Source organism: Ammospiza nelsoni, chromosome 13 (genome assembly GCF_027579445.1).
Source record: "Ammospiza nelsoni isolate bAmmNel1 chromosome 13, bAmmNel1.pri, whole genome shotgun sequence".
NCBI classification, from domain to species: Eukaryota; Metazoa; Chordata; class Aves; order Passeriformes; family Passerellidae; genus Ammospiza; species Ammospiza nelsoni.
This window is the reverse complement of record NC_080645.1, coordinates 13,380,973-13,403,961: the sequence shown is the minus strand read 5'-3', so window position 1 is coordinate 13,403,961 and position 22,989 is coordinate 13,380,973. Positions and strand designations below refer to the sequence as shown.

Here is a 22,989-nt window from a genome sequence, read left to right as displayed (position 1 = left end):
AGAAATTCTGTATTTTCCCCCTGTCCTCAAACCAAAGCCAGGACTGAGTGGGGCCTTTGGGTTGTTCTGTCTCATCCTTTCCTGCAGCTTGGCTCAAGCACAGACTCTCTGTAAATATACATTCAGCTCTGTTTTAAAAGCATTGGGGATTCAGAGAGGAATTTTTTTTTGTTTATTTTGCATTCCATTGTGGTCATTTGGAAGATAGTTTTGAACTTTCCTGGTCTTGTGGTGAGAAACTTTCTAATTGTCAGCCCAGGCATCCAGGCCTGGACAAGGACCTGTTATACTGGGTGTGGAGCCACTGCCCAGCCCTTGACCAGACCCTGTGTTTCTTTCTGCCAGTGTATAATAAATGCTGCATTTACAGCTTCTAATTTGCTCTGGCTGTGGAACAGAGCTGCAGCATGGTGAGGTTTCTGCAGTGAGGTGAGAGGACACTCAAGGTCAGCTGTGGGCAAAAGGATCTCACCAGGTAAGCACTGTGGGTTCAAAAGGGGCACAGAGTTTCAGGAACACTTGTAGTAAAGTGCCTGCAGCACGAAGACCTTCTTATGTGCTTGTTGAGGACACAAGACAAGTTTGGTTAAAAGTCTGAGTTTGCTGTGGCTATAAAAAACTTCATTGGCAAATGTGGAGGAGAGGAATTAAATGTAACCAAGGAATAACAGAAAATAGAGTTTTAAATACCTGTTTCATAACAGTCTGATTTTGGGGCTGAGATAATGGACCAGGTTGCATGCTGAGAATTAGTTTGTCTTGTGTGATACACCTTTCATTAGCAATATATTTAGCATAGTGCTTAGCAACATGCTAGGCCCAGGATTTTTGTTAGGTTGGTGTCCTGCAGACCTTGCAGCTGCCTTTTGTTCCTTGATACCTTATGTCCTTACTAAGCAATATAAAACATTCTGTGTTGGCTTTGCTGGAGCTGGTGGAATTGTGGCAATTGACCTCAGAAGTGATTTAAATATAAAGATCCAGCTGGATTTTGCTGGGTATTCAAAACTATGAATTGGCATTTAGAAGGTATTTAAGAGCCTGTTACAAAGAAGGTAACAATTATACCTAGGTGGGTCTGAAAAGGTAGTGAGGGCATTACCCAAAGTGTAGCAGGGCTGGGTGTTCAAACTCAGAATCCTCTGCTCAGTTAGGAGTTCACAAACCTCTTTAATGAGAAGAAAGATTCCTAATTACTTTTGATGTGGAAAGATGTCATCTTCCCCTCATCATGCTCATCTCTTTCTGTTCACTGTGGTGGGATCAGATACACTGGGGAATTTCAGGTTCTGAACTCCCACATCACATTACCAAGGTGTTCAGAGGCTTCTGAGCAGACACTGCACCATGTGATGCTGTGGCAGCACTGGAAAATCCTTCAGTTGTTTGAATCCACAGAATCCCAGAAATGGAATTTGGTTGGAATGTGAGAGACCATTAAGTTCCAGCCCCTCTGTCATGGGCAGGCTGTCATTCCCTGGATCAGAGTGCTCAGGGTGTCATCCAACATAGCCTGGAACACTTCCAGGGATGGGACATCCCTGAATCCAAAATCTTAAAATTGCAGTGGTATTGTTGTGGAACGAAGCAGTTCCTAGCACAGCTGCATCCTGAGCTCTGTGTGAATCACCCTGCTCAGCATCTGTGGGTCCCAGGTCACATCTGTGGGTCTGTCCCCCCTGTCCTGCAGCCTCTGTGGTCTGCAGGCAGCTCTGGCTCCCTGGGCTGACACTGCAGTGTCTTGGCCACCCTCCTCTGTTTGGTCTCACCGAGGCAGAAGGATTTATCAGTTGGTAGCTGATAGAGTTCAATGTGTGTGTCTGGGAGGCAAATTCCATTTCAGCTGGGTGGGGAGCAGTCAGGGACATCAATATTCTGTGCCCTAATGGCAGCCCTGTGTTCAGGATCACATTGAGGTCCCTATTGAGCTCTGCACACTGACACATCTTATTGCTGGGATTTGGAAGGCTGAAATCATTTGCAAATAGGAATGGGACTTCTAAGGCTTTTGGTTGCTTTGGACAAAAACTGCTGTGGCTTGAGGAGCTTCAGCAGAGCCTGGCACAAGCCCTGGTGATCAGCTGTAGTGTAACAGTGAAAGCTGTATGGAGCTCTAGGCTTTTGTTGCAGTGTTTACAGAGGATATTCTGACACACCTGCCTACCAAATACAGGGCACTTGAAGCACTTTGAAGTTATTCTGCTTGGTTTGGCTTCAGAGACATCAAAGGTTTACTTACAAAAGGGGAAAAGAGGGTTTGGCAGTGGTGGGCATTCTGTGGGTTGATGAGATGCTCCTGTGGGAGCAGCAGAAGGTGAAGCATCAGCTTACAGACACTTCCAGAGGGGCAGAGCAAGCAGGTGCTGTTTCTAGGAATTCCATTTGCAGACAGGGGAGCCAGCTGAAAGCTGCTGTGTTAATAGGAGCATGTGGAAAATGCCCCTTTATTTTGTGGTTATATTCAATTATCTCATCCTTTAAAGCACACAGGAAAGCTGTGGCATTTTTCTACTATAGTTAAAGTCCTTTTCTGATCAATTGTCTATTCAGATGTGATTCTTGGTACCACAGGGGAGGTACCAGTGGCTGAGCAAAACTTCAGGAGCTCATGTGATCTGCAATAGTATGAAATGTGTATCAGACTCAGGAAGGAGTTTTGAGGGTGTTTGGGAAGAAGGAATTTGCATCCTGAGTTGAATGTAGATGGAGATTCCATCCTTTTGTGTAACTATTCTCAGAAATTTTTTTTTCCTCCCCCCATTTTCTTCTAATCTTTCCTCCAATTAGTGCATATTTCTTCCTGTCCACATTTAATGGTTGTAAGAAGCAGTGGTTACATCTACCATTGTGTAAAATATGAGAACTGTTGTTCTCCTGCCAGTCTTCCTAGCAGGTCCACACACTGATTTCACAAGTGGCTTCTGGAGGCTTCCCTGAATGTCAGGGAAAGTCTGGAAGAAAATGGACATACAGGTTCAGGAGTGGTAGATGGGAAATCTGGAATAATCTTCTGAAAGGTCACGAAAATGTAGATGAGCCTCTTCAATTTGCTGCAGCAAGGAGAATTGCTACACCAAAGTATTAAATAGTCAAAGAAAAGGGCGACAAGAACGATGGTTTTACCAGCATCCTGAGCAGGAATTTCAGTGGGATAGGGAGGTTTGTGTTTCAATAATTGTGCTTGGCCAAGAGAGTCTGTAAAATAGCCAAGGGGGCAGATGGCAATGCTGTTCCAGTGCTGACCCACAGGCAGCTGTTCATCACTGCAGCTCCTGGCACAGGCAGCAGGAAGGAGCTGCAGTTTTCTGTACTTGTTCTTGTAACTGTCTGCAATATGCAAATATCCAAGAAATTACTGTTCTTTTAACTTGCAGTTCCTTAGCACTTCATAGAAGGGAACCCACTCATGAGCTGCTCACATAATAACCAACTGCAGCAATGGGAAAATAGGTCAGGCATTGCAAGAGAGGCAGTCTAGGAATCTACCACTGGAAAATCAAGTCTGTCAAAGTACAGTGCAGTGGTAGCATCAGAATGCAGACAAAAATCACCTTGCAGCAATGGAGAAAGCTGCAGAAAACCATCTCCAATGTCCTGTCTGACAGGATGGGGTGGTGCCTTCCTGAGGCAATGACAAGAGACTTGTGCACTGTCCTTTTTCTTACTCATTTGCATGAAATCCACTGATTTCATCCTTTCTGCCTGTGGAAAAAATAAATTCTTCAATGAGGGGCTCCCTACTGGCTTTTATGGGACTGTTTGGGAAGACTAAACCAGTTTAGTCTGGATTCTTTTCTCTTGACATTGTTCTGTTAAATCAGCAGTAGTACAGGGGGGGTGATGTGTGGTTTTTATCTTTTGGAGCTGAAAAGCTGCTCTCCCTGAGCTCAGGGGCCTGTTGTGGTGCCCAGCTGTGCTCCTGCACCCTGCCCTGTTCTGCCAGGCTCCAGGGCAGGGCTCGTCCCTAGAGCAGGGACATGGTGTGAGATGCACAGGGAATGCTCTGCAGGAAGGCTGCACCCCTGCAAAACTGCTCAGGGGCTCTTGGGGCAGTGGGGGGAGTTAAAAGGACTCATTTTTTCACCCTGTGTTTTCTGCAAGTTCACCTCAACAGGTGTGGCACAGTGAGCTGCACTTGACCCACCCACCAGACTGTGATCTGGAGTCAGATCTGTGTTGGTGACATCAGACTCCACATCACAAAACCAGAGAAAGTGACAGCACAGAATCATTTGAGCCTTGAAATTTTATTATCTTGTTTGCATCAACCAGTTTTTCCTTTCAGCACCAATAAAAGACAAAAACCCCTCCATATTGTTTAAAATACCTTGTTTTTATCAGGTCTGTGATTGTGGTTTTCTTGCAGGTAAAGAAACCAATGAAAATATTTAAATTTTTCCTTTTTTTTTTTAATACATTTATAACAAAATGTCAGAAGGTGTGTGCTTACCATATAAAAACATTAGGTTCCAGAAGGATACAATACCGAAAAATCATTGAAATAAAAAAAGTTTATTCTTATTACAGGACTTCTAAACCTCAGCAATAATACAAGTCTTTAAAAGCATCAAGATTATATTTAAAAAAAAATGCCATGGAAAAGTGAGACCTTCAGTAACAATTTGACCCTCATAATGGATAAAATTGGGAGGTTTTCAAAGTGCTTGAATTGTATTTCTGTCCTCATCCTGTAGTGCCAGGAGGAGGCAAAACTGTTTCATTTCTGAGCTGATGATATGTGGTGACACTGCTGTGCTGCTGTGTGAGCCAGGGTAGCTCACACACCAAACTGGGGACAGTCACATTGGCTTCACCTGACCACCAAACAAAGGCCATTAAAAAAAAAATCCTCATTGGAATTGTATGTTCCTTAAATCTTACTGTCTCACCCAACAAGTAGGCCTGAGGGTCTGGCCAGACTAATTGAGGGTGTTTTTGGGATAAAACTGTCGTGATACTGGCACAAGGCAGGTGAGCTCCCTCTGCAGCCAGCAGGACACATCTTTGGGGCTCAGGCTTCTCCTGGAGCCAGGCTCTGGTGGTTTCTGTTTGGGGGCTTTAGGCAGCTTCTCCAAGTGTCCAGGCTGGGACGGAGTAAAACTGGGCACCCCTGGGATGAGTCAAATGCCTTTCCCCAGCAAGAGGCTGGGGGTGCCTCCCTGGGCTCAGGGCCTCCATCTCTAGGGTGCATTTCTGAAGTGATCTAAAGTTGCCAACTTTGTCAGGACCTGACACCTTCAAAACTCCTGGAAATGCTTGGTTTTCTACTGTCCTCCTTGGGCCTTTTGTTCACTTGTTCTAGAAGTGCTGTTGTAAAATGCAAACTGAACATGAGAAACAAAAACTGTTATCTAGCTTTTATAAAAAGATTTCATCTGCAGTATCCCTGGTGAGGGGCAGGTATTAACCAAGCATAGTCTTATCAGTCACTTCTTGAAGATGCCTGAAATCCCAGTACAAAGTGGGATAAGCACAGTAGAGTAAGCTTAACTTGATTTCTTATAATAGTCTACTTATAAATTGGGTCATGCTACCCATAAGCAAAGTAGGATTGACATCTGAAAAAGCTTTCCAGGGTTTGTTCTCCTGGGTGTGGTCTTTTTACCCCCAGCCCTGTCCCCAAAAATTTTTTTAAAATGCAAATATTTTATTCTATAGTGTCTGCCTAAGGCCTGTGATGGTTGCTATTGTGCCAGTACAGGCATTGTCTGGGTGGATTCTCTTGGGCTGTTGGATGGAGCTGTGGTGGCTGGAGTGGTAAAATTCATTTTTCTCCTGGAGGTCACTGTCGTGGAAGGGGAAGCCTGCTCATTCCAGCTCACTGCTACAGACACTCTCTGACCCCTGCAAGCACTGCCAAGGCAGCAGAGGGCACGGGATCCATGCAAAAACCAAGGAGCATCTGCACAGTGGTGCCACAATGCTGAACCCCCCAGCATCCCCAAGACAGCAAATTAGAGCTACTCACACTGGTTAAATGTGTGTGTATTGTGTAAGAGAGCATCTTACCAACTAGCCAGTTCTTAAGCACTGAGGAACTAGGAACATCAAAATCTAAAACAGTTTGCTTCAAATTTGAAAAAAAAACATTTCTCAGCATGTCTCAAAAAGTTGATGAAAGTGGCTGATTTTTAGTCAGCACAAAGCCACAGAACACATTTTAAAGTAATTTAGACCATGATAGTTTTACTGTAAATAATGTAACATTGTTTGGCAGTAGTTTTATGTTTGTATCCCACACAGTGTCAAATTCAGCTCCTGCAACTGATACTTGGTGAAATTGATATCAAATTTTCATTTACATTGTTAGGAAAACTATTAAAAACACTGTACCTTGTAGTTAGTCTTACTACTGAGAAATATCTGCTGGACAGCACACAAATTGCTACTGGTACTGTTTGGGTTTTTTAAAAAAGATTAATAAAATACAAGCAAGGTAGAAAACAGGATTAAAAAGCATTGGTTTGGGTACAAGTTTTTCTGAATTGGCTGGAGCAATAAGAAACCCGAAAAACACATTGCACGTATGTGCACCCTCTGTATAAAGACAGACATACAAAGTGGGAAACTGGTGGTGCACTGGGGTAGTACACTAAAGTCTCTGATTCTGTAAACTTGAATTCCTAATTTTATAAAAAGGGGAGCTGAGTCTGGTTCCATTTTTGGGTCCCCATGTGTTACACTTCAGACTACCCCATGGTTTGGCACAGTACACTTTTAAGAGGCAGTCTCTGCTGAAGGAACCCCAGGACTGGAAAACGAGGCATAAAATGAGTCAAGACCGGGTGCAGAGGGACAGTGTGAGCAGTGGCCTTGCTGCCTCCTTGGAATTAGCCAATACTCTTAGTCCTGTACTCTCACGACTACTACGAGTTTCTCTATTTGCAAAATCAGATCTAAGTACAAGTTCTGTTGGTTACTGTAGCTAACTAAGCAAGTACCAGAAGCTGTGCAGACTGAGATTTCTAATTTAGATCTATTCTGATTTAGCTCAAGCTGATTCACAGCAAGTGTAAACTAAACCAAAACAAGAGCGTCCTCAGGAGTTTGTGGGCAGCATAACTAAAACAGGTTACTTAATGGAGTACATCTAATATTGGGTTAACTCTTCTTAACACAGGGGATTTGTAATGCAAGAGGAAATAAAACTAAACTAGAACAGGAAATAGGCAGAACAAACTAAGTGAGGGTTAAAAGAGAAGGGGTTTCATTGTTCTCCCAACAACACAAACTCTCTGAAATTAAATCCCTAAAAAATGCCAAGTCTCATTATGGACCTGATTCTCAGGTTTTCATTATTTTTAAGGTTACAGAGGCTGGGTGGTCAGGTCATGGGGACAAGATGGCAGAGGGGAGCCCCACATTTAAAGAGCTTTAATGGAAAGAACTATGATTCAGGTGGCAAGACCCCCATTCAAGTCTGTGGGTACCTAACAAATGGAGAATCGTGTCTCACAGACATCAAAACAGCCTCTGTTCCTGGGAAGCAGTTACCTAAGGCCAAGAGTCACAGTTCTATTCTCTACTCTCCTTCTGGCCACGTTCCACTTCCCCTTTAAGTGTACTGATTCCTTTAGAAAATGGTCATGTTATTCTGCCTTATCAATCATACACCTTTTCTCTCCCCAAATGTCACTTATGTTTATTTTTACTCTATATCTAGCATGCATTTTACAATTCATTTCCCACTTACCCTTTCTAGCTAAGGCAGAATGTTGGCTCTGGTGTTACCAATGGTACTACAGGAATCTATTCACTCTACTGTAACATACATATCCCATACCATAATTCAGAACTGTCCCACACATGGGAAAGAAAGACATTACAGGGAAACTATTTCTTCTTAAGGGAATAAGTTGCATTTAGAAAGCTGAAGGCCTGATTCTGGAGTCATCATTCAGACAAAAGAGTTCATAATTTCAGTGGGAACACAGCTGGAATAAGGGTGGGACTGTGTTCTTGACGTCTCAATTCTAAATCTTTTAATTATCCTTCAATCAGACAGGGAGACACCGGTCTGCAAATTGAAGAGAGTTGTTTGGTTTAAGGTCTACCTGTACTGACAGAAGGGTTTCCAGTCCCAGGAGGCTCTGGCTGGGCCTGCTTTGTGCCCTCCCTTGCCTGCTGCCAGGTTCCTCTGCCCGGTTCCTCCCGTGCATGCAGTGCGGGCGCATGCGGCTGCTGCGAGCACGAACTACGACTGTCACAGGCTAAAGAAAGAGAAAAAGCTGCAGCTTCGTAGTTAGACAAAGAAATGATGCAAAAAACCATTGAGCAGCACTAACTCACAGACTAAGTACAAACTAAATTGTGCTATATATTAGTATAAAAACATGTTTTAGTAAGAATGGCACTGGTTCAGAAGGAATTAGGACTTCCATCTCGGTTCCGTTCGGTCCACAGTGAAAGCTTTGTAGTACAGGCCTGCCCTGTTGCCTGAGCCACCTGTGACAGTGGCTTTTGGCCACAGCCCCTTCCATTTCTTCCCTTTTTAGATCCACATTGTTGGTACTTTCTGGGAGTTGCCCAGGTCAGGTCTGGTCATCTTTCCTAACGTGGCACCAGAATAGTTCATTCTTATCCTCTGATATTTTTGAAATATCATTCATGTTTCCCTCTTTAATCTCTCTGAGCTGGTTGGTTTTAGGGGTCATCCTCTCCTGTAGACACCATGAGACGCATTGCTACTGGAAGGTGGTCAGTCAGGCCTGCCAGCTGGGTGATAAAGCTGAACTCTTCCACTTCCTGCAGAAGGAGAACAAAAGATTAGGAGCTGAAAAATCAGTCTGTCATTCCACACATCAGAGCTCAGCCTCTTTGAACTACTTTGGTGTATTGTAGAGGTGTGGGAGCAGCCTGGTTTGGCTGGGTTTGTGGGGAGCTGCCACTCAGGGCATGGCAGCGCTGCAGAGGGTGAGGGAACCACTCATGCAGCTGAGCTGCTCTGGATGAAATCTGTTGGGCCTTTTCTTTCCATTTACAGTAACATCTCTGTTGTTCCAGACTTCTCTGCAGTGCTGCCTTAGGTGATCCACGTACAGGGTATGGTAAATATAGATGTGCATGAGCTCCTTGTTCTCATCATGGAACTCTGTACAAGGCAAGGCCCCACACTAGGAAGCAGACTGCATCCTACAAGTTCTCCCTCTGGGTACTCCCTCATGTTAGCTTCTCCCTACATACTGCAGAATTGTAACTTAGGCAGGTTTACATAGGCATAAAAGAACATCCAAACACTTGAAAACATTAAAAAATGTTCAGATTGCAGGCACAGGAAAAGCATCAGGCATTAGGCAAAAGCTTAAAAGAAGTGGAAATCAAGGTTGGTTGGCTGTTTTAGAAGAGCAGTACATCTACCAGTGCTGCTGCTGGAATCCTCAAACTCAACTTTGTTATGTAGTAGCTTTACAAAAACGGTACCTACATGCAGAAGTGGAAAATAGCAAAGCAGCAGGTCCTCCCAGGAGTATGGGTGTTAATCCAAGCAGAACAGGCTGCAGTGCCATTCAGAGAAGTGTGTTGTGCACAGGTAAATAGAACACCCTCCTGTGTTCTATTTCAGAGCTCTGCCAAAGGAGCACTGAGAGGAACAGCCCCAACCATGTGAGCCAAGCTGGAATGGGACCCACCAATGCTGGGGATTGTGCCCAGGTGACATCAAGTGTGCAAGTTACAGCCTTTTTGGCAACTCTGAAACTCACCACTTTCCACTCCAGGTAGAGACCTTCCTCTGTGTAGAGCATATAGTCAATCCTCCTCCCATTTCCCTTCAGTGATGCCTTCCTCCCCTTCTGACTGGAACCATGGTTCTTGCTGGTGGGATAGACTAAGTATCCTTTCCTTCCTTCTTCACTTTCCAGCACCCTGTTTCATTAAGAAAACAAACAAAGCAAGTTTTAATGTTTAAATGTTTGCTCACCCTGGCCATTTACGCCTTACCCAGGGCTCTCTCCAAATCCCTGGTAAGGATAATCCGAGTCCCAAAGGACTGTTAGAGCTGTAAAGCACATCTTTTTCCAAATGTGATTTCCAGTGTGAGGCTGCTCTAACTGCTGACAGTGCTCATGGCAGGCTTGGTATCACTGGTGCTGCCCTAGAGCTCCCTTGAAGCCAGGAGAGCAAACACAGAGAGGAGCCTGCTATCAGTGCTATAAAGCTGCTCAGAGCCTCTCTGTTGATTTCCAGTGTTGCTGACACTGCCAGAGGAGGAAGTTGTTTCCTGGATTGTTTTAGTACAAACCTGAGCACTTTGATACAAACCTCTCCATTCTGATCAGACCAACTCCTGAAATTACAGCATCCAGCCTTACAGACAGGGGATGGGTGAGGACTGGTTTGCAGGAACCCCCATCTGGGCACACGGTGGGTGATTTTGAGCAGGTTTCAGCATCAGATTGCTGTGTCTGGAACCCCAAGCCCTTCCTTCACTAGAAATAACAGCCTAATTTGCTTGATTCCTGTCCGTGACACTGCAGACTCCTCCACATGGAGGAGTTACTCAGCAGGTGTGCTAGCACTGCCCTCCCACCTTGCAAGGAGATTTCCCAGCCCAAGGCCACATACAGAAGCACTCAAAACTGAGAATTGGTTTTTGAGGTACCAGTCTTGTGTTCCAGGAAATAAGATGCTGCTGTCCCATTAAAATACTTATTTTGGGTGTTTAAACATTATCTGTAGGCTTTAAACAGAAGACTATCAAGGCCCTGAGCAACTCAATCTAACTTTGAACTGAGCCCAGCTTCAAACATGACCTTGGACCACGTACCCCAGAAAGGTTCCTGGCACTCTGTTCTTACAGTAATCCTGTGCTGTTCTGGGCTGTTTTGCTGTTGTGTTGGACTTTGAGGGAAACTTGTTTCACCCTCCTGTGTTCTATTTCAGAGCTCTGCCAAAGGAGCACTGAGAGGAACAGCCCCAACCATGTGAGCCAAGCTGGAATGGGACCCACCAATGCTGGGGATTGTGCCCAGGTGACATCAAGTGTGACATCAAGTCCAGCACAGGTGAGTGCACAGCCCACACAGACAGGGCTGCTCTGGTTTTGCTGTATCTGCCTTAAAACATAAACTTTCAAAAGCACCTGCTCAAAAATCTCCTTCTTTACTCACCTGCCCAGACCTGAGCTCAGGGCTCTGTGCTTTCCCTTGCAAGGGTTGATTTGGCCATTAAACAGCATCATCACCTGCTGCAGGAGAAACACTGAGCCATGAGCTTGGCTCCTTGCAGGCACAAAGCCTCTAATTTCACCTTGGAGAAAAATAAGATCTTTTTGATCACCCAGTTCTTAAGACTTGATTTGGATGGGTTCTGTGGGGTTGGGTTCAGGAATTTTTCTAATGCAGACACGTGGGAGTACAGAATGGAGGAAAAACAAGGGACAAGCACTTGTGGTATGTTTTAATGTGTGAGATTCAGATGGTTGGTTTGTCAGATTTTGAGGTCTTGGAAGGACCTGATTGGTGGCAGAGGGGACCCAGCACTGGCTACAGCTGATCAGCTCTCAGTAGTGTTATAATCTCTAAGTCTGGGTGAATTGGTACATTTAAAGGTGCATTTTTTTGTGCTGCAGCAGATAACAATGACAAAACTGATCACATAGTCATCTGCTCAGAACTTTTCTTAACTCCTCTTCGGACTTTGGGAGGCTTTGAAGGTTCTTAGAGCTTACTGTAATCAGTTTATGAAAGTAAACTTTCTTTTGTGTGTTGCTTTGTTTTAATAATAACTCACATTAAATTAGCTTATTGTCTGCACCCCATTTTGATTCTCCAAAGAGCTCTTGCAAATGATTCACTTCCTTAGATTGTTTTTCTAGGTTCAAGGAAGCAAGTTCTTTGATGGTGCTGACCTGTTTCAAAAATTGTATTTATATTTGGCAAAGCTAATTAAGTAACAAACTAGAAGAAACTGCTGATTAGCTCTGCAGCACTACTGCAAAAAAAAAAAAAATCTTATTTGCATTAGTTTAAGACGTGAATTTGTTTCAGCTTCAGTTATGTCTTTTGAAAAGTCTCTGAGTGCTAGGTATTCACTTAACAGCACATGTGCTGGTTGAAGGGAAATATTAATTTCAAATACACGAGGGAGGCAAATTGTGAATGTGCATGCATGTGCTGCTGCTGAGAACTTGCTCCTCTCTGTGCAAAGGAGTTTGCTGTTTGTCTCTCTAGGACAGCTGGCTCAGCCATGCTGGCACTTAAACCCTGACAATCTGAGGGAACATTTCTAATCATGACTGAGCACACCTAAACCTCAATTTTACCAGAATAACTGTCTTGATTCATAGGATACAAAGCAAGGCAGAATGAAATAATTGTAACTTTGTTTTCCCCTGGCAGGGTTTCAGTCCCAGGTAGCCCAGAGCTGGAGAGAGAAAGCCCCATCCCTCTGTTGGTTCCTTGTGTGGTGCTGGTCCAGCTGCAGCCAAGGAGCACCAGGAGCAGTGACTGCAAGGGAGCCACAAAGCAAAACTGCCCATCCCAGACCTCGAGGGACCAGCTCCCATTCTGGCCAGAGGCACCTGAGCTAAGGAAGAATTTTCTCACTGGTATTGAAGCCTTTAGCCCAGAACTGGGAGCCCCTGTCCAGCAGAGGAGACTGGGAAAAATTGCATTTAAATTTTTCCTCAGCTGTGCTGGAATGTGTTCTCTTAGATCTGCCTCTGGTCAGGATTCAGAGATAAAACTGGCTTTACTCCAGGACTTAAAGATGACAATCATCTCTGTGAGATGGGATTATTTGTGTGCATTTCTTGAAGCCTTTCTGAGCAGAAGCTTGTGTGGCATCCAGGACTGAGGCAGGGCCCCATTATTATTATATCTAACTAATTAATTGTTTGATAATTGTAAATTACTTGCTTATTACTTGTACCAAGTCTTTTGTTCTAGTTTGATGTTTTACATACACTGTGCCTAACTCAAAAGACATAGTTAAGAATGAGTTCTGCTGCTTTTATGGCCTATTTATTTTAGTAATGTGAAATAGCTAATTTTATTTATAAACCAGAGAAGAGTGCTGATGAAGAAATAATTCTCTGGGTAGCTGACATTGCCAATTTAAATGTCTGTAAAGCTTTATCAAGGTTTATTATGGAAAAATTTGAGAATGGATCAATTCTAGGCAGTACCCTGCTTTGCTGTGTATATGAACAATATTTGTTAGCTAGATAGTGCCCCCCAGCCACTGTGCTATTTAACATTTAAATGTCTTTAAAGCCCAGATTCCATGAATTGCTTTACATTTCCTGGAATTTCCTTGCAAATTCCCTGTTTGCCAGTCCATTGCAGAGGCAGCAGGACAGGCTCCCTCAGCCTCTCACAGAAACCATGGCTCTGCAATAGATGAACCGTCCACAGAATGCACCCATGCAGAGCCCTGTGTCCCTGCAGAGCTGCAGAAAGAGCCAGGGGGATTTACAGTCTCACAGAGGTTATTCCATCAGTGCAAGAGAACCATAACACATTGCAGGAAATTGAAAGCCAACTTAGCAGGCAGGAAGCCTTATGTGTACTCTGCTCCCCGCACTCAAGGCTATTTTTCAGTTGTCACAGCCAGAGGTGCTGTGCATGCCCAGAGGCAGCAGAAGTAATATTCTTAATTTGTTATTGATTATTTGATGGCTCCCTGTTTAATCAGTTGTGTATTCGTCAGTGGAACAGAACTGCTGAACATCAGAACTCTTCAGGGAATAAAACATAATAACCCAAAAGGAGTTTTGTGACACATTGTCTGAAAAGGCCACTTTGAAACACAGGGTTTGTTTGGGCTTTGGTTTGGTTTGGTTTTCTTAGGAGATGAAGTGGGTTAGGTTTTGTTTTGGTGTTTTGGTGTTTTTAAATGCTCCAAACCTGCTCTTGGAGGCATAAGATATAATATTATACCCATATATATTTACATTGGCAAACTTGATTGTAGAGCCAAATTACCTTATTTTTGCTTTCCAGAAATCTCTTTCACATGTGCTAAATTTATGTTTTTAATGTGTGAATAGAAATTTCTGGAAAATTTGTAATGTCTCAAATGTGCGAAGCAGGATTCACTGTACAAAAAATTTATTTTGGATGTAAACTAAAGCCAAACTTGATGCCTAGAATTCAATTTCTTTGTTCAAAATTGAAAGAAAACTTCAGGGTGTGGCCTCACTTAATGCATTCAATGAAGTGTCCATCTATGCCCTGAAGTGTACTGTGCTTGGTGAGTAATTACATCAACCTCCTATAATCTATCTTTTCCATTATGTGTGTCAACAGAAACATCTGGACTGACTTATTAATTTAAATAACTTTACATCTGTAGCATATTTTGGTAATGCATAGTTAGAACATCTTTTATAGTTAGTCATGATGCTGAGGTATTTATTTAGCACAGTAAATTTGCCTTCATGGTAGAGGTGACAAAAGGATTGCCACATTAATTAAGTGCTGCTCTAAAATGTACAAAGCTTATTAATTTCTCTCCACTGGCATATTATTTAACAAACAAGTATTCAAGATTTTTATTTTAAGACTTCTGTTAATTAATATTTTTTTGTATTTCTCATAACTCCCTAAGCTCAAACTACAGACACCTGTTTCTCAATATCAAACATTCCTTAGAGGTAATGCTGCACTAGTATCACTGGAAGATCCTGAGCCACATTTTTAGCTCTGTCTGCTGTGCAGTTTGATTCCTGTCTGTACTTGTGAGCTGGCGTTTCAGGTGTATTGAACTCTGCAGTGAATGGGAACTCAGTAGTTGTTGAACTGGGGGTGGTGTTTTAAACTTTGTGGGGTTTTTATTTGAGGAAAACCACATTTCCTTTTTGCTGCCCTTTGCAGTGCTGTGACCTCAGAACTGGCTGCCTGCAGACACTTTCAGACAAGCTGTTCATGCTCTCTTTTTGGGAGTGCTTGGAGTTCCTTGTGCCATGGGCCTGCCCAGGTAGGACCAGCTCTGGAGACAAACAGACACTGCCTGCAGCTCTCTCATCTTTCCACCCACTGAAGCCAACCCCATTTGAGTTAGAGCATCAGCCCCTTTCCCTGCCCCATTTATCCTCTTCCCCAAACACCCCTGGGTAAAAATTGGATTATTTGTTTTGTTTTCAGTCCATAAAATACCTCTCAGTCTGAACATCTGAAATGTTAAACAGCAGGCAATGAACTTGCTTTTTTCAGAACTGTCTAAAACATGTGGAAAGGTTAGGAATTGCATACTTCTGTAGGTTATCTGGGGTGCACACTTCTTCATCATATAATCCTTCAGGATCCAGCAGGGTACCTGTGAACAGAAAGGGAGATGTGAGTGTCCCAGCACAGCTCCTGGATGTGCCTCTTGGGCAGCTTGCAGAGGCACAGGTGTGTGGGAGAGAGGGGACTGCTCTGAGAGCAGTGTGTTCACTTCTCCCTCCAGACCTCCCTACTGCCTGACACCTTGCAGATGTCTCCACACTTCCACTTTCTCAGCCCCCATGACTCTAATTTGTTTTTCTCCTACCACAGAGTAAAACCCCACTATTAAAAAGTTCTACTTAACTTTAGTACCTTCACAGTTATTAAAGCTCCTCTGGGGAAAGTAATAATTCCTGCTCTAAAACTTCAGTGAGTTCAACTGAGTCTCACCAGGTATTAATATCTCAGAGTTCCAGGAAATCTTTTGTAATGCAAACCTTACAAATTCATGGAGTTGGTTTGCTTTGTTACATCCTCACTATTTATTGAGCACCAAATGGAACACTCTGAGCAGAACACTCTGCAGGCTTTCACTGCATGCACAAAGTACAGAAACAATAAATTGGCTACTTTCCCCTCCAAGTAATCTAGAGAATATTTTAAAGGTAGAATATTTGGGGAAGGCATTCAGCTAGCTTGATGCATTCAGTGGCTTGATGCACTTGTAGAATGTGGAATGCAGTTCCAGACCTCTGTTTGGTGCTTAATTATCATTCCACGAGATATTGTTAAAGTCTGTAAAATTTATGGTATAGAAATACCATAATAAATATAAATATTATAAATAGATATTGTATTATTATATATATTATATTATATTATATTATATTATATTATATTATATTATATTATATTATATTATATTATATTATATTATATTATATTATATTATATTATATTATATTATATTATATTATCATTATAAGTATTTGTCCTCCACCAAACCCTTGCTGCTGGTCAGCTGAAGCAGCAGCAGCTGCTCGGGGCAGGCTGTGGGTGGCAGAAGGGAGGCATTCCCACACTCAGAGCTGGAGAACTCTTACCGATTGCCCAAGGCTTGTCCTCCCCAGGACCAACTCGACACGGGTCTTTGTAGTGTGTAAACAGAGAGTGCTGTTGCTCCAGCTTGTCCTCTGCAGGGAAAGAACAAGCCCAGGAAAAGGCACATCAGCTCCTGGTTGTGAACCTGTGCACAGCTCTGTGCTCTGACACAAGAGCAGCACCAAGCCCCCGTTTTTCCTCAGTAGGAGAATCCTAAATACAAAGGTTTGATTTGAGTCACTTCAGCCACAGCTTGGCTGCACAGCAGGGTCTTGCCTCTGTCAGAAATTCCAGCAAATGCTTGCCATTAACAGTGCTTTCCTGTGCTTTCTTACAAAGTCTTTTCAGTGGAAGGTATTTTTGGAGTTTTCAGCTCTAAGCTGAAGTGAGAGTTTTTCAGTGATTCTCCCCCCTGTGCCACTGCCATGGTTTGCTTACACAGTACAAAACTCTTATTGAGATGGAACACCCAGAGGAGAGCTGGGCTGGCTTCCCAATGGCAAAGGAAATGCCTGTTTGGGGGCATATTCACACATCTCAGAACGTTTGAAGATAAAACCTTATGCTTTCTTTGCTCCAGAAGAATTCACTGACTGAATGTTTTCCAAGCTATAACAGATCAGAGAAAGGACAGGCAATTGATAATTTGCTTGGGATGTTATCTGCAGCATTAAAGCCATTCTAAACATAATCAGCATGACTATCAAACTTTAAATTAAATTCTTCCTAGCTGCTACTGTGCTCCTTTGAAAGCATTGAAAGCACATCAAGCTCCTGGGATCACTTGGTAAGAAATCCCACAAAACTGCACACACCAGCATTTCAGAGCCTGAGCAAACCAGCACGTTCCAGTTCTGTGAGTGCTGCTTATCAACACAATCACCATATCTGGGCAAGAAACTGGAACCTGAAAGTGTCAATGTCTACAATCCCACTCTTAAATGGCAAAGAAACTGCAACCAGCTCCTGAAAACTTCTCACAGCACTTACAGCTTTTACAAGGCTAAAACATCTTAGCAACACTTCAAGAGTCTCTCCTGGGAGAATATTCACCTGAATTTGGAGCTGCTGCTGCTGCTGCTGTTGTGAAAACGGGAAATAAAGTCCAAAACAAAACTCTGAATGTGAGCTGTGTCTCTTAGACAGAGCCCAGCTCACACACCAAGGATCACATGAAATCTCCTCGTGTAAAATGCTGCTCTTGCCAAGGAAGGAGCTGCTGATCTCTTGCTGAACAAAAAGCTGGAGTGAAGCAGTGCTGTGCTCACAGCTGTTGGCTCGTTTGCCATTTTGTTATTCAGTCTTTAGTTCAGCTGACTGACAGTTCATCTGGCTCATTACATCTTCCCAGCCAGCTCTCAGTCTTGACAACAACCTCAGAACTGCAAGGAGATGAAAAACTAATTTTTCAGTGAATCCTGGATTTGTAGCAGATGATTGGAAGATTGACCTTCCCTAAGTTCCACCACGTGGGCAACACAGAGAATTGTTCTTTCTGTCTGAGCAGCCAATTGGTTTGTTTAATGTTTATGAAAAAGTAGAAGATGAAGTCTTTGCCAATTTTAATTTCTCCAGGTTTTCCCTTGTTGTATCATATGTCTACAGAATCTTCCTCAAAACCAAGATAGATTAAAAAATATTAATTTACAACTGCGGGACTGACCATGGCAAGTCACAGCTGGTGACACAAAACTTTGTCCATCTGATTGGAAGGCTTTTTTCCTTATTCTAAAAGGTTTAAAAGCATCATAGACCTTTACACAAGTCAGTTGAAAGCAACTTAAGGAACTTTCTGATAACATTAAGGAACTTTCTGATAACATTCCCACTAAGTGTGAATTCCCTGTACAAATGTTGCCATAATGTTCTGTAAAACTGAGTTGCAGAAAATTTGTCATAAGCATAAGGTCACTCATGGACCTAAAGATCTTTGAAAATTGTACTGTCAACATAACTAAGAATAGAAGCTTGGTATTCACTGAAACATTAATTAGCTGTTGTATCAGTCTGTGGATTGGGGAAAGATGCAGAAAATCACAAAGAGAATTACAGGAAGCTAATTATTACTTTAAAAAAACTTAAGATACTCAATTAACCTATAATGCTAGCAAATGTCCCTAAAACAATGACTAATGTAAAAAGGGAGGAGAGAACTTTAAAACATTGCCTTAATCTTGCTTAGTACATATGACAAGAAAGCAATCTGAAAATAAAAAAAATTAATAGCCAGCTTAATTCCAGTTTCCAGGCTGGGTGCATTTTAATGGGGAGGGTGATGTAAATCAGCATCAGAGATAGCAAAGACAAAATTAATTTTTATAACCCATTTTTCAATCCTCTGTAGCAGGAGTTGCAATGTTTACAGCTATTATTTGCAAAAGCAAATTGTTATTTTTGCTTTGTCAGTAAAAAGACAGCTCAGAATTGCATTAATTATGCTCTGTGCTTCTTGTGAAAGATCTTGGGTAGAGTGCCAACACTTCTCAGGTGGAGAGTCCTGACCATATGTTCTACCTCACAGCTCACTCCAATCTCTCCCTCCTCGTGCTGCAGAGCCCATTCACTCTCCATTTGTGATGGGACTGGGCAGGCTCCCATTTGGTTTGCAGCAGCTTGTTCATTTCCTTGATGGACACCTTTGCCTCCAGGCCACTCCATGCAGACAACAGTGAAAATGAACTGAAATGTTCAGACCACAGCAGATCTGTCTGTCTGTCTGTCTGTGTCCCAGCCCCTGCCTGCCCTGCCCAGCCCTGCTGCAGCTCCTCAGCCTTGGGCACATGGAGAGCTGCTATTGACCATTTCCTTCCTGGATTCCCTCAAAACCTCACCACCTCTGCTGCATTTTTCTTCCCCCTAAGATGTGTTTGTCTGGCTGCAGCCTTGTGCAGCCACTGCCACCCGCTGCTCCCCTCAGCAGTGACCATTCTGAGTTCACTTTGGAGCCAAAGTTGTGCATTCCCTGTTTGTACATATGAGCTAGAAATGAGTGAGAGGAGGGCTGGGGTTTGGGCTGGTGGTCTTTTCTACCAAACTTTGCTAAAATCCTCCATTTCATGTGTCTGATACAAGTAATGAGATTAGAGACTACACTCTGGGGGTTTTTAGCTCAGAAAATGCTTTTTGTTAAAATTGCTTCTGGTATAGGTGTTGCTCTCTATCTCAGTTACATGTGACTTATAAAAACCACAGAATCCACTGGGTGCTGTTGGCCTGTTCATCCTGTTCATCCACAAACCCTGCTCTGAGCTGCTGAATCCCTGTGGGTGCTGCAGTCTGATGTGCCTGGGCAGTGCCCTGTGCTGATCCCATCCCAGTGCTGATCCAGTCCCAGTGCTGATCCTGTCCCAGTGCTGAGCCTGTCCCAGTGCTGAGCCTGTCCCTGTGCTGATCCTGTCCCTGTGCTGATCCTGTCCCTGTGCTGATCCTGTCCCTGTGCTGATCCTGTCCCTGTGCTGATCCTGTCTCTGTGCTGATCCTGTCCCAGTGCTGATCCTGTCTCTGTGCTGATCCTGTCCCAGTGCTGATCCTGTCCCAGTGCTGATCCTGTCCCTGTGCTGAGCCTGTCCCAGTGCTGAGCCTGTCCCTGTGCTGATCCTGTCCCTGTGCTGATCCTGTCCCTGTGCTGATCCTGTCCCTGTGCTGATCCCGTCCCTGTGCTGATCCTGTCCCTGTGCTGATCCCATCCCAGTGCTGATCCTGTCCCTGTGCTGATCCCATCCCTGTGCTGATCCCGTCCCTGTGCTGATCCCGTCCCAGTGCTGATCCTGTCCCTGTGCTGATCCCGTCCCTGTGCTGAGCCTGTCCCTGTGCTGATCCCGTCCCTGTGCTGATCCCGTCCCTGTGCTGAGCCTGTCCCTGTGCAGAGCCTGTCCCTGTGCTGAGCCTGTCCCTGTGCAGCATTTCAGCCCCAGCCTCTGATCCATGGGCCAGCTCCAGCCCAGCAGGGAGCTCTGCTGGATCCCTGAGCTGGACAGAGCAGGGAGGCACAGAGGATGCAGACACAACACTCTGCACTCCACATTGGTTACACAGTATAATATTCATGTTTGGAAAAAGCTCCCATCTCTGTGAGCTCACCACCCATTAATTATGGTTTTGTGGATTTCTTTTTCTAGTACCCTCAGTATCCAATTAAAAGAAAAAAAATAAATTTCTTAAAAAAAACCCCTCAAAAGTATATAGCATCAGATAATTTTTTTCCAAGACTGATTCAGCAAAGTTGAATTCTCTCTGTAGCATTAGTCTCCTATGTCTGTATATATGTATTACCAAATTATTTTTAACTGCATGGATTTACTACTTTTTCTCCACAAAAATCCCATACATGTCTCTCCCAGTAACTAAAACTGTTGAACAGTAAATGTCTACCTAATTCAAATAAAGCTAAACCACTGGATCTGTCCTTATTATTGCTACCACAAGTCACAAATTATTGCTTTATGCCTTAAAACCCATCATGGTTAATAATTCCACAGACCTCATGGCATGAGCCAAGGGAGTAGCTCCTTGGCTACACTCAAAGCTCATACCTATTTTAGAAGTGTCTGCAGCAATTAAGTTTCTCCTAGCAAAAGGCAGTCATAATGCAGTATATAGTCATATACTGTGTAACCCACAGGGATCAAGAACATTCCTATTCCTTTTCAGGACTGGTAGACACCAGGAAAAGGCAAACCTTGTCTTACCAGAGGAGCAGTTATCAAAGTTGAGATCTCCACAGAGTACATCAAACGCCACCAGCTCCTCTGGATTGGCTGTACTGGAGGAGGAGGTAGATTTTCTGAATTCAGACAGCCAATCTTGAAGCATATCCAGTTGCTCACATCGAACAGTTGTGTCTCCTGTAGCAAACAAACAACAAATCAAGGAGTAAGACCTCCTGTTGGAATGTTACTCAGCCAGATATGAGTTGCTGAGGTGTTGGAGACATCCTGAGATAAAGGCTGCAAGATAAGAAATGGTGTGGCCAGAAAGGCACTCGCAGTGCTGAGCCTGTTGGGAGCTCCATCAGGACTCACTTTTTGGTGATTTGAGGTGTCTCCTTCTGGAGCCAGGCACAGCTGAAGAAATGAGAGGATGAGTTCCCTGTGCTGCAGACAACTCCCAAAACAATGATGTTTCTTGTCATAGGAGAATCTGATGCACCATGTTTATAATCAGGAATTCAGAGTTAAAATCCTACTTCAGACAGAACTAGACAGTACGCTCTGGGGCAAATCACTTATCTTGCTTTGCTTTCTAATTTTTAAAAAGGAAAAGTTTAGCTTTCAAGTGTAAATTGTAAATATACATCAGTGGTACATTCAGCTTATACTGTAGTAGTCCATCTGAGGAAGGATTCTCTTTATGGTCAAGAAGAGGATGCCTAAACTGGAAGTATTTTTTCATATTTTCAAAGGTACATGTTGGAAACAGGTTTAGGTAGGCAGAAATCCAAAAACAGAGAACAGGATTCTTTTTCACCAGTTCTGGGGTGCACACCAGGGTGTGCCCTGCTCTGCATGGGAGGGTTGAGATTGATTGGTTGCCAAATGGAACCGTCTGACACACAAACCAGCTCTTTAATTACAGCAAATAACCACACTCAACTTCAAGCACATCAGGTGACATGAAGTCTAACAAAAAATTATTCCTGTCTCTCTCTTACAATGATACAGCAAATCATTTTGATGTGGTCAAAGGAGCAGAAAGATGCATTCTAGAAACAATTATTTACCATATTGTCTTTCCTTTTATTTTGTTCTCAGTCCCCAGAGTTAACAGCTATAATTTCGCTTGTTTCAGACTTTTATAGATATTTGAAGTCAGAACAACATTTCTTTTCTTCAAAATAAAAAATTTGTTTTCAAATGCCAGAATCAGAAGGAAAATCAGCAAGCCCAAAATTATTTAGTCTGAGTAGAATTTTACTTTGACATAATCTACTACTTTGTAAAACCTACTTAGTTATGTATGTCCAGAGCTTCTTTCAGAGGCCACTGTGGAGATGGTGAATGTTTAATTCTGCATCCTTACAGTCTATTAATCACTCATCTCAACTGCAGCTGTCACCAGCACTCTTTAGAGACTCTTAAAAATTGAGCTCTCCAACATTAGCACTGTCACTGCATCAGCACACAGGCTCCAGCCACTAGGGCTTCACCCTCCTACCACTGCTGCCCTGTGAGAGGTTGGAATTTCAACATCATCTCGGGGCAGGGGTGAGCAGGAAGGCGTTAAATCAACAGTTAAATACAAACAGAATCAGAAATGTTCAACCAAGGATTATTTGATACTGTGCTAAATAATTAAAAGATATATTGAAAAAACCATGACTAGGGAAAGAGGGTTTAAAGTAGGTTCTGACACTGACTCATCTCTTCAGGCTGGTAATTCCAACAGCAAAAAAACTGATTTTTTCTTCTGCTTGTGTTACTCCTAACAAACCTTTACCAGCTGGGCTGTAATATAAAAGCAGATGTGTTTCCCAGATCTATTCCCTAACCTACAGTTTCTTGTCCCTCAGGTTCCCATTGTACCCTGCTCACACAGCTTGGGAAAGCCCCTGTAATGACAGCACAAGGAAGCCCCACAGTGAAGATGGAGCCAAACAAAAGCACAGGAAATAGGTCAGATGGAACAAATGGAGCCTGGAGCAGGTGACACTCACTACAAAAGGTGTGCGTGACTAACAGATCCTTCCTGCTGAGCTAAAGATAGGGCAGAAATCACAGATCCATGGAATGTGTGAGCTGGG

The 22,989-nt window shown here is 43.3% G+C and overlaps 1 protein-coding gene across 1 annotated transcript in view; it reads right to left on the bottom strand.

The window, feature by feature from the left end:
* Positions 1 to 4,231: 4,231 nt before the first annotated feature.
* Positions 4,232 to 22,989, bottom strand: part of SMPD3 (sphingomyelin phosphodiesterase 3) — a 104,414-nt gene continuing 85,656 nt past the window's right edge. Inside the window, exons 4-8 of the mRNA XM_059481537.1 lie at positions 20,939 to 21,094; positions 16,253 to 16,342; positions 15,195 to 15,258; positions 9,702 to 9,864; positions 4,232 to 8,745 (exon numbers count right to left, since the gene is read on the bottom strand). Of these exons, the coding sequence (XP_059337520.1) occupies positions 8,644 to 8,745; positions 9,702 to 9,864; positions 15,195 to 15,258; positions 16,253 to 16,342; positions 20,939 to 21,094 (575 nt within the window). The 3' untranslated portion in view covers positions 4,232 to 8,643. The remainder of the gene's footprint in view (positions 8,746 to 9,701; positions 9,865 to 15,194; positions 15,259 to 16,252; positions 16,343 to 20,938; positions 21,095 to 22,989) is intronic.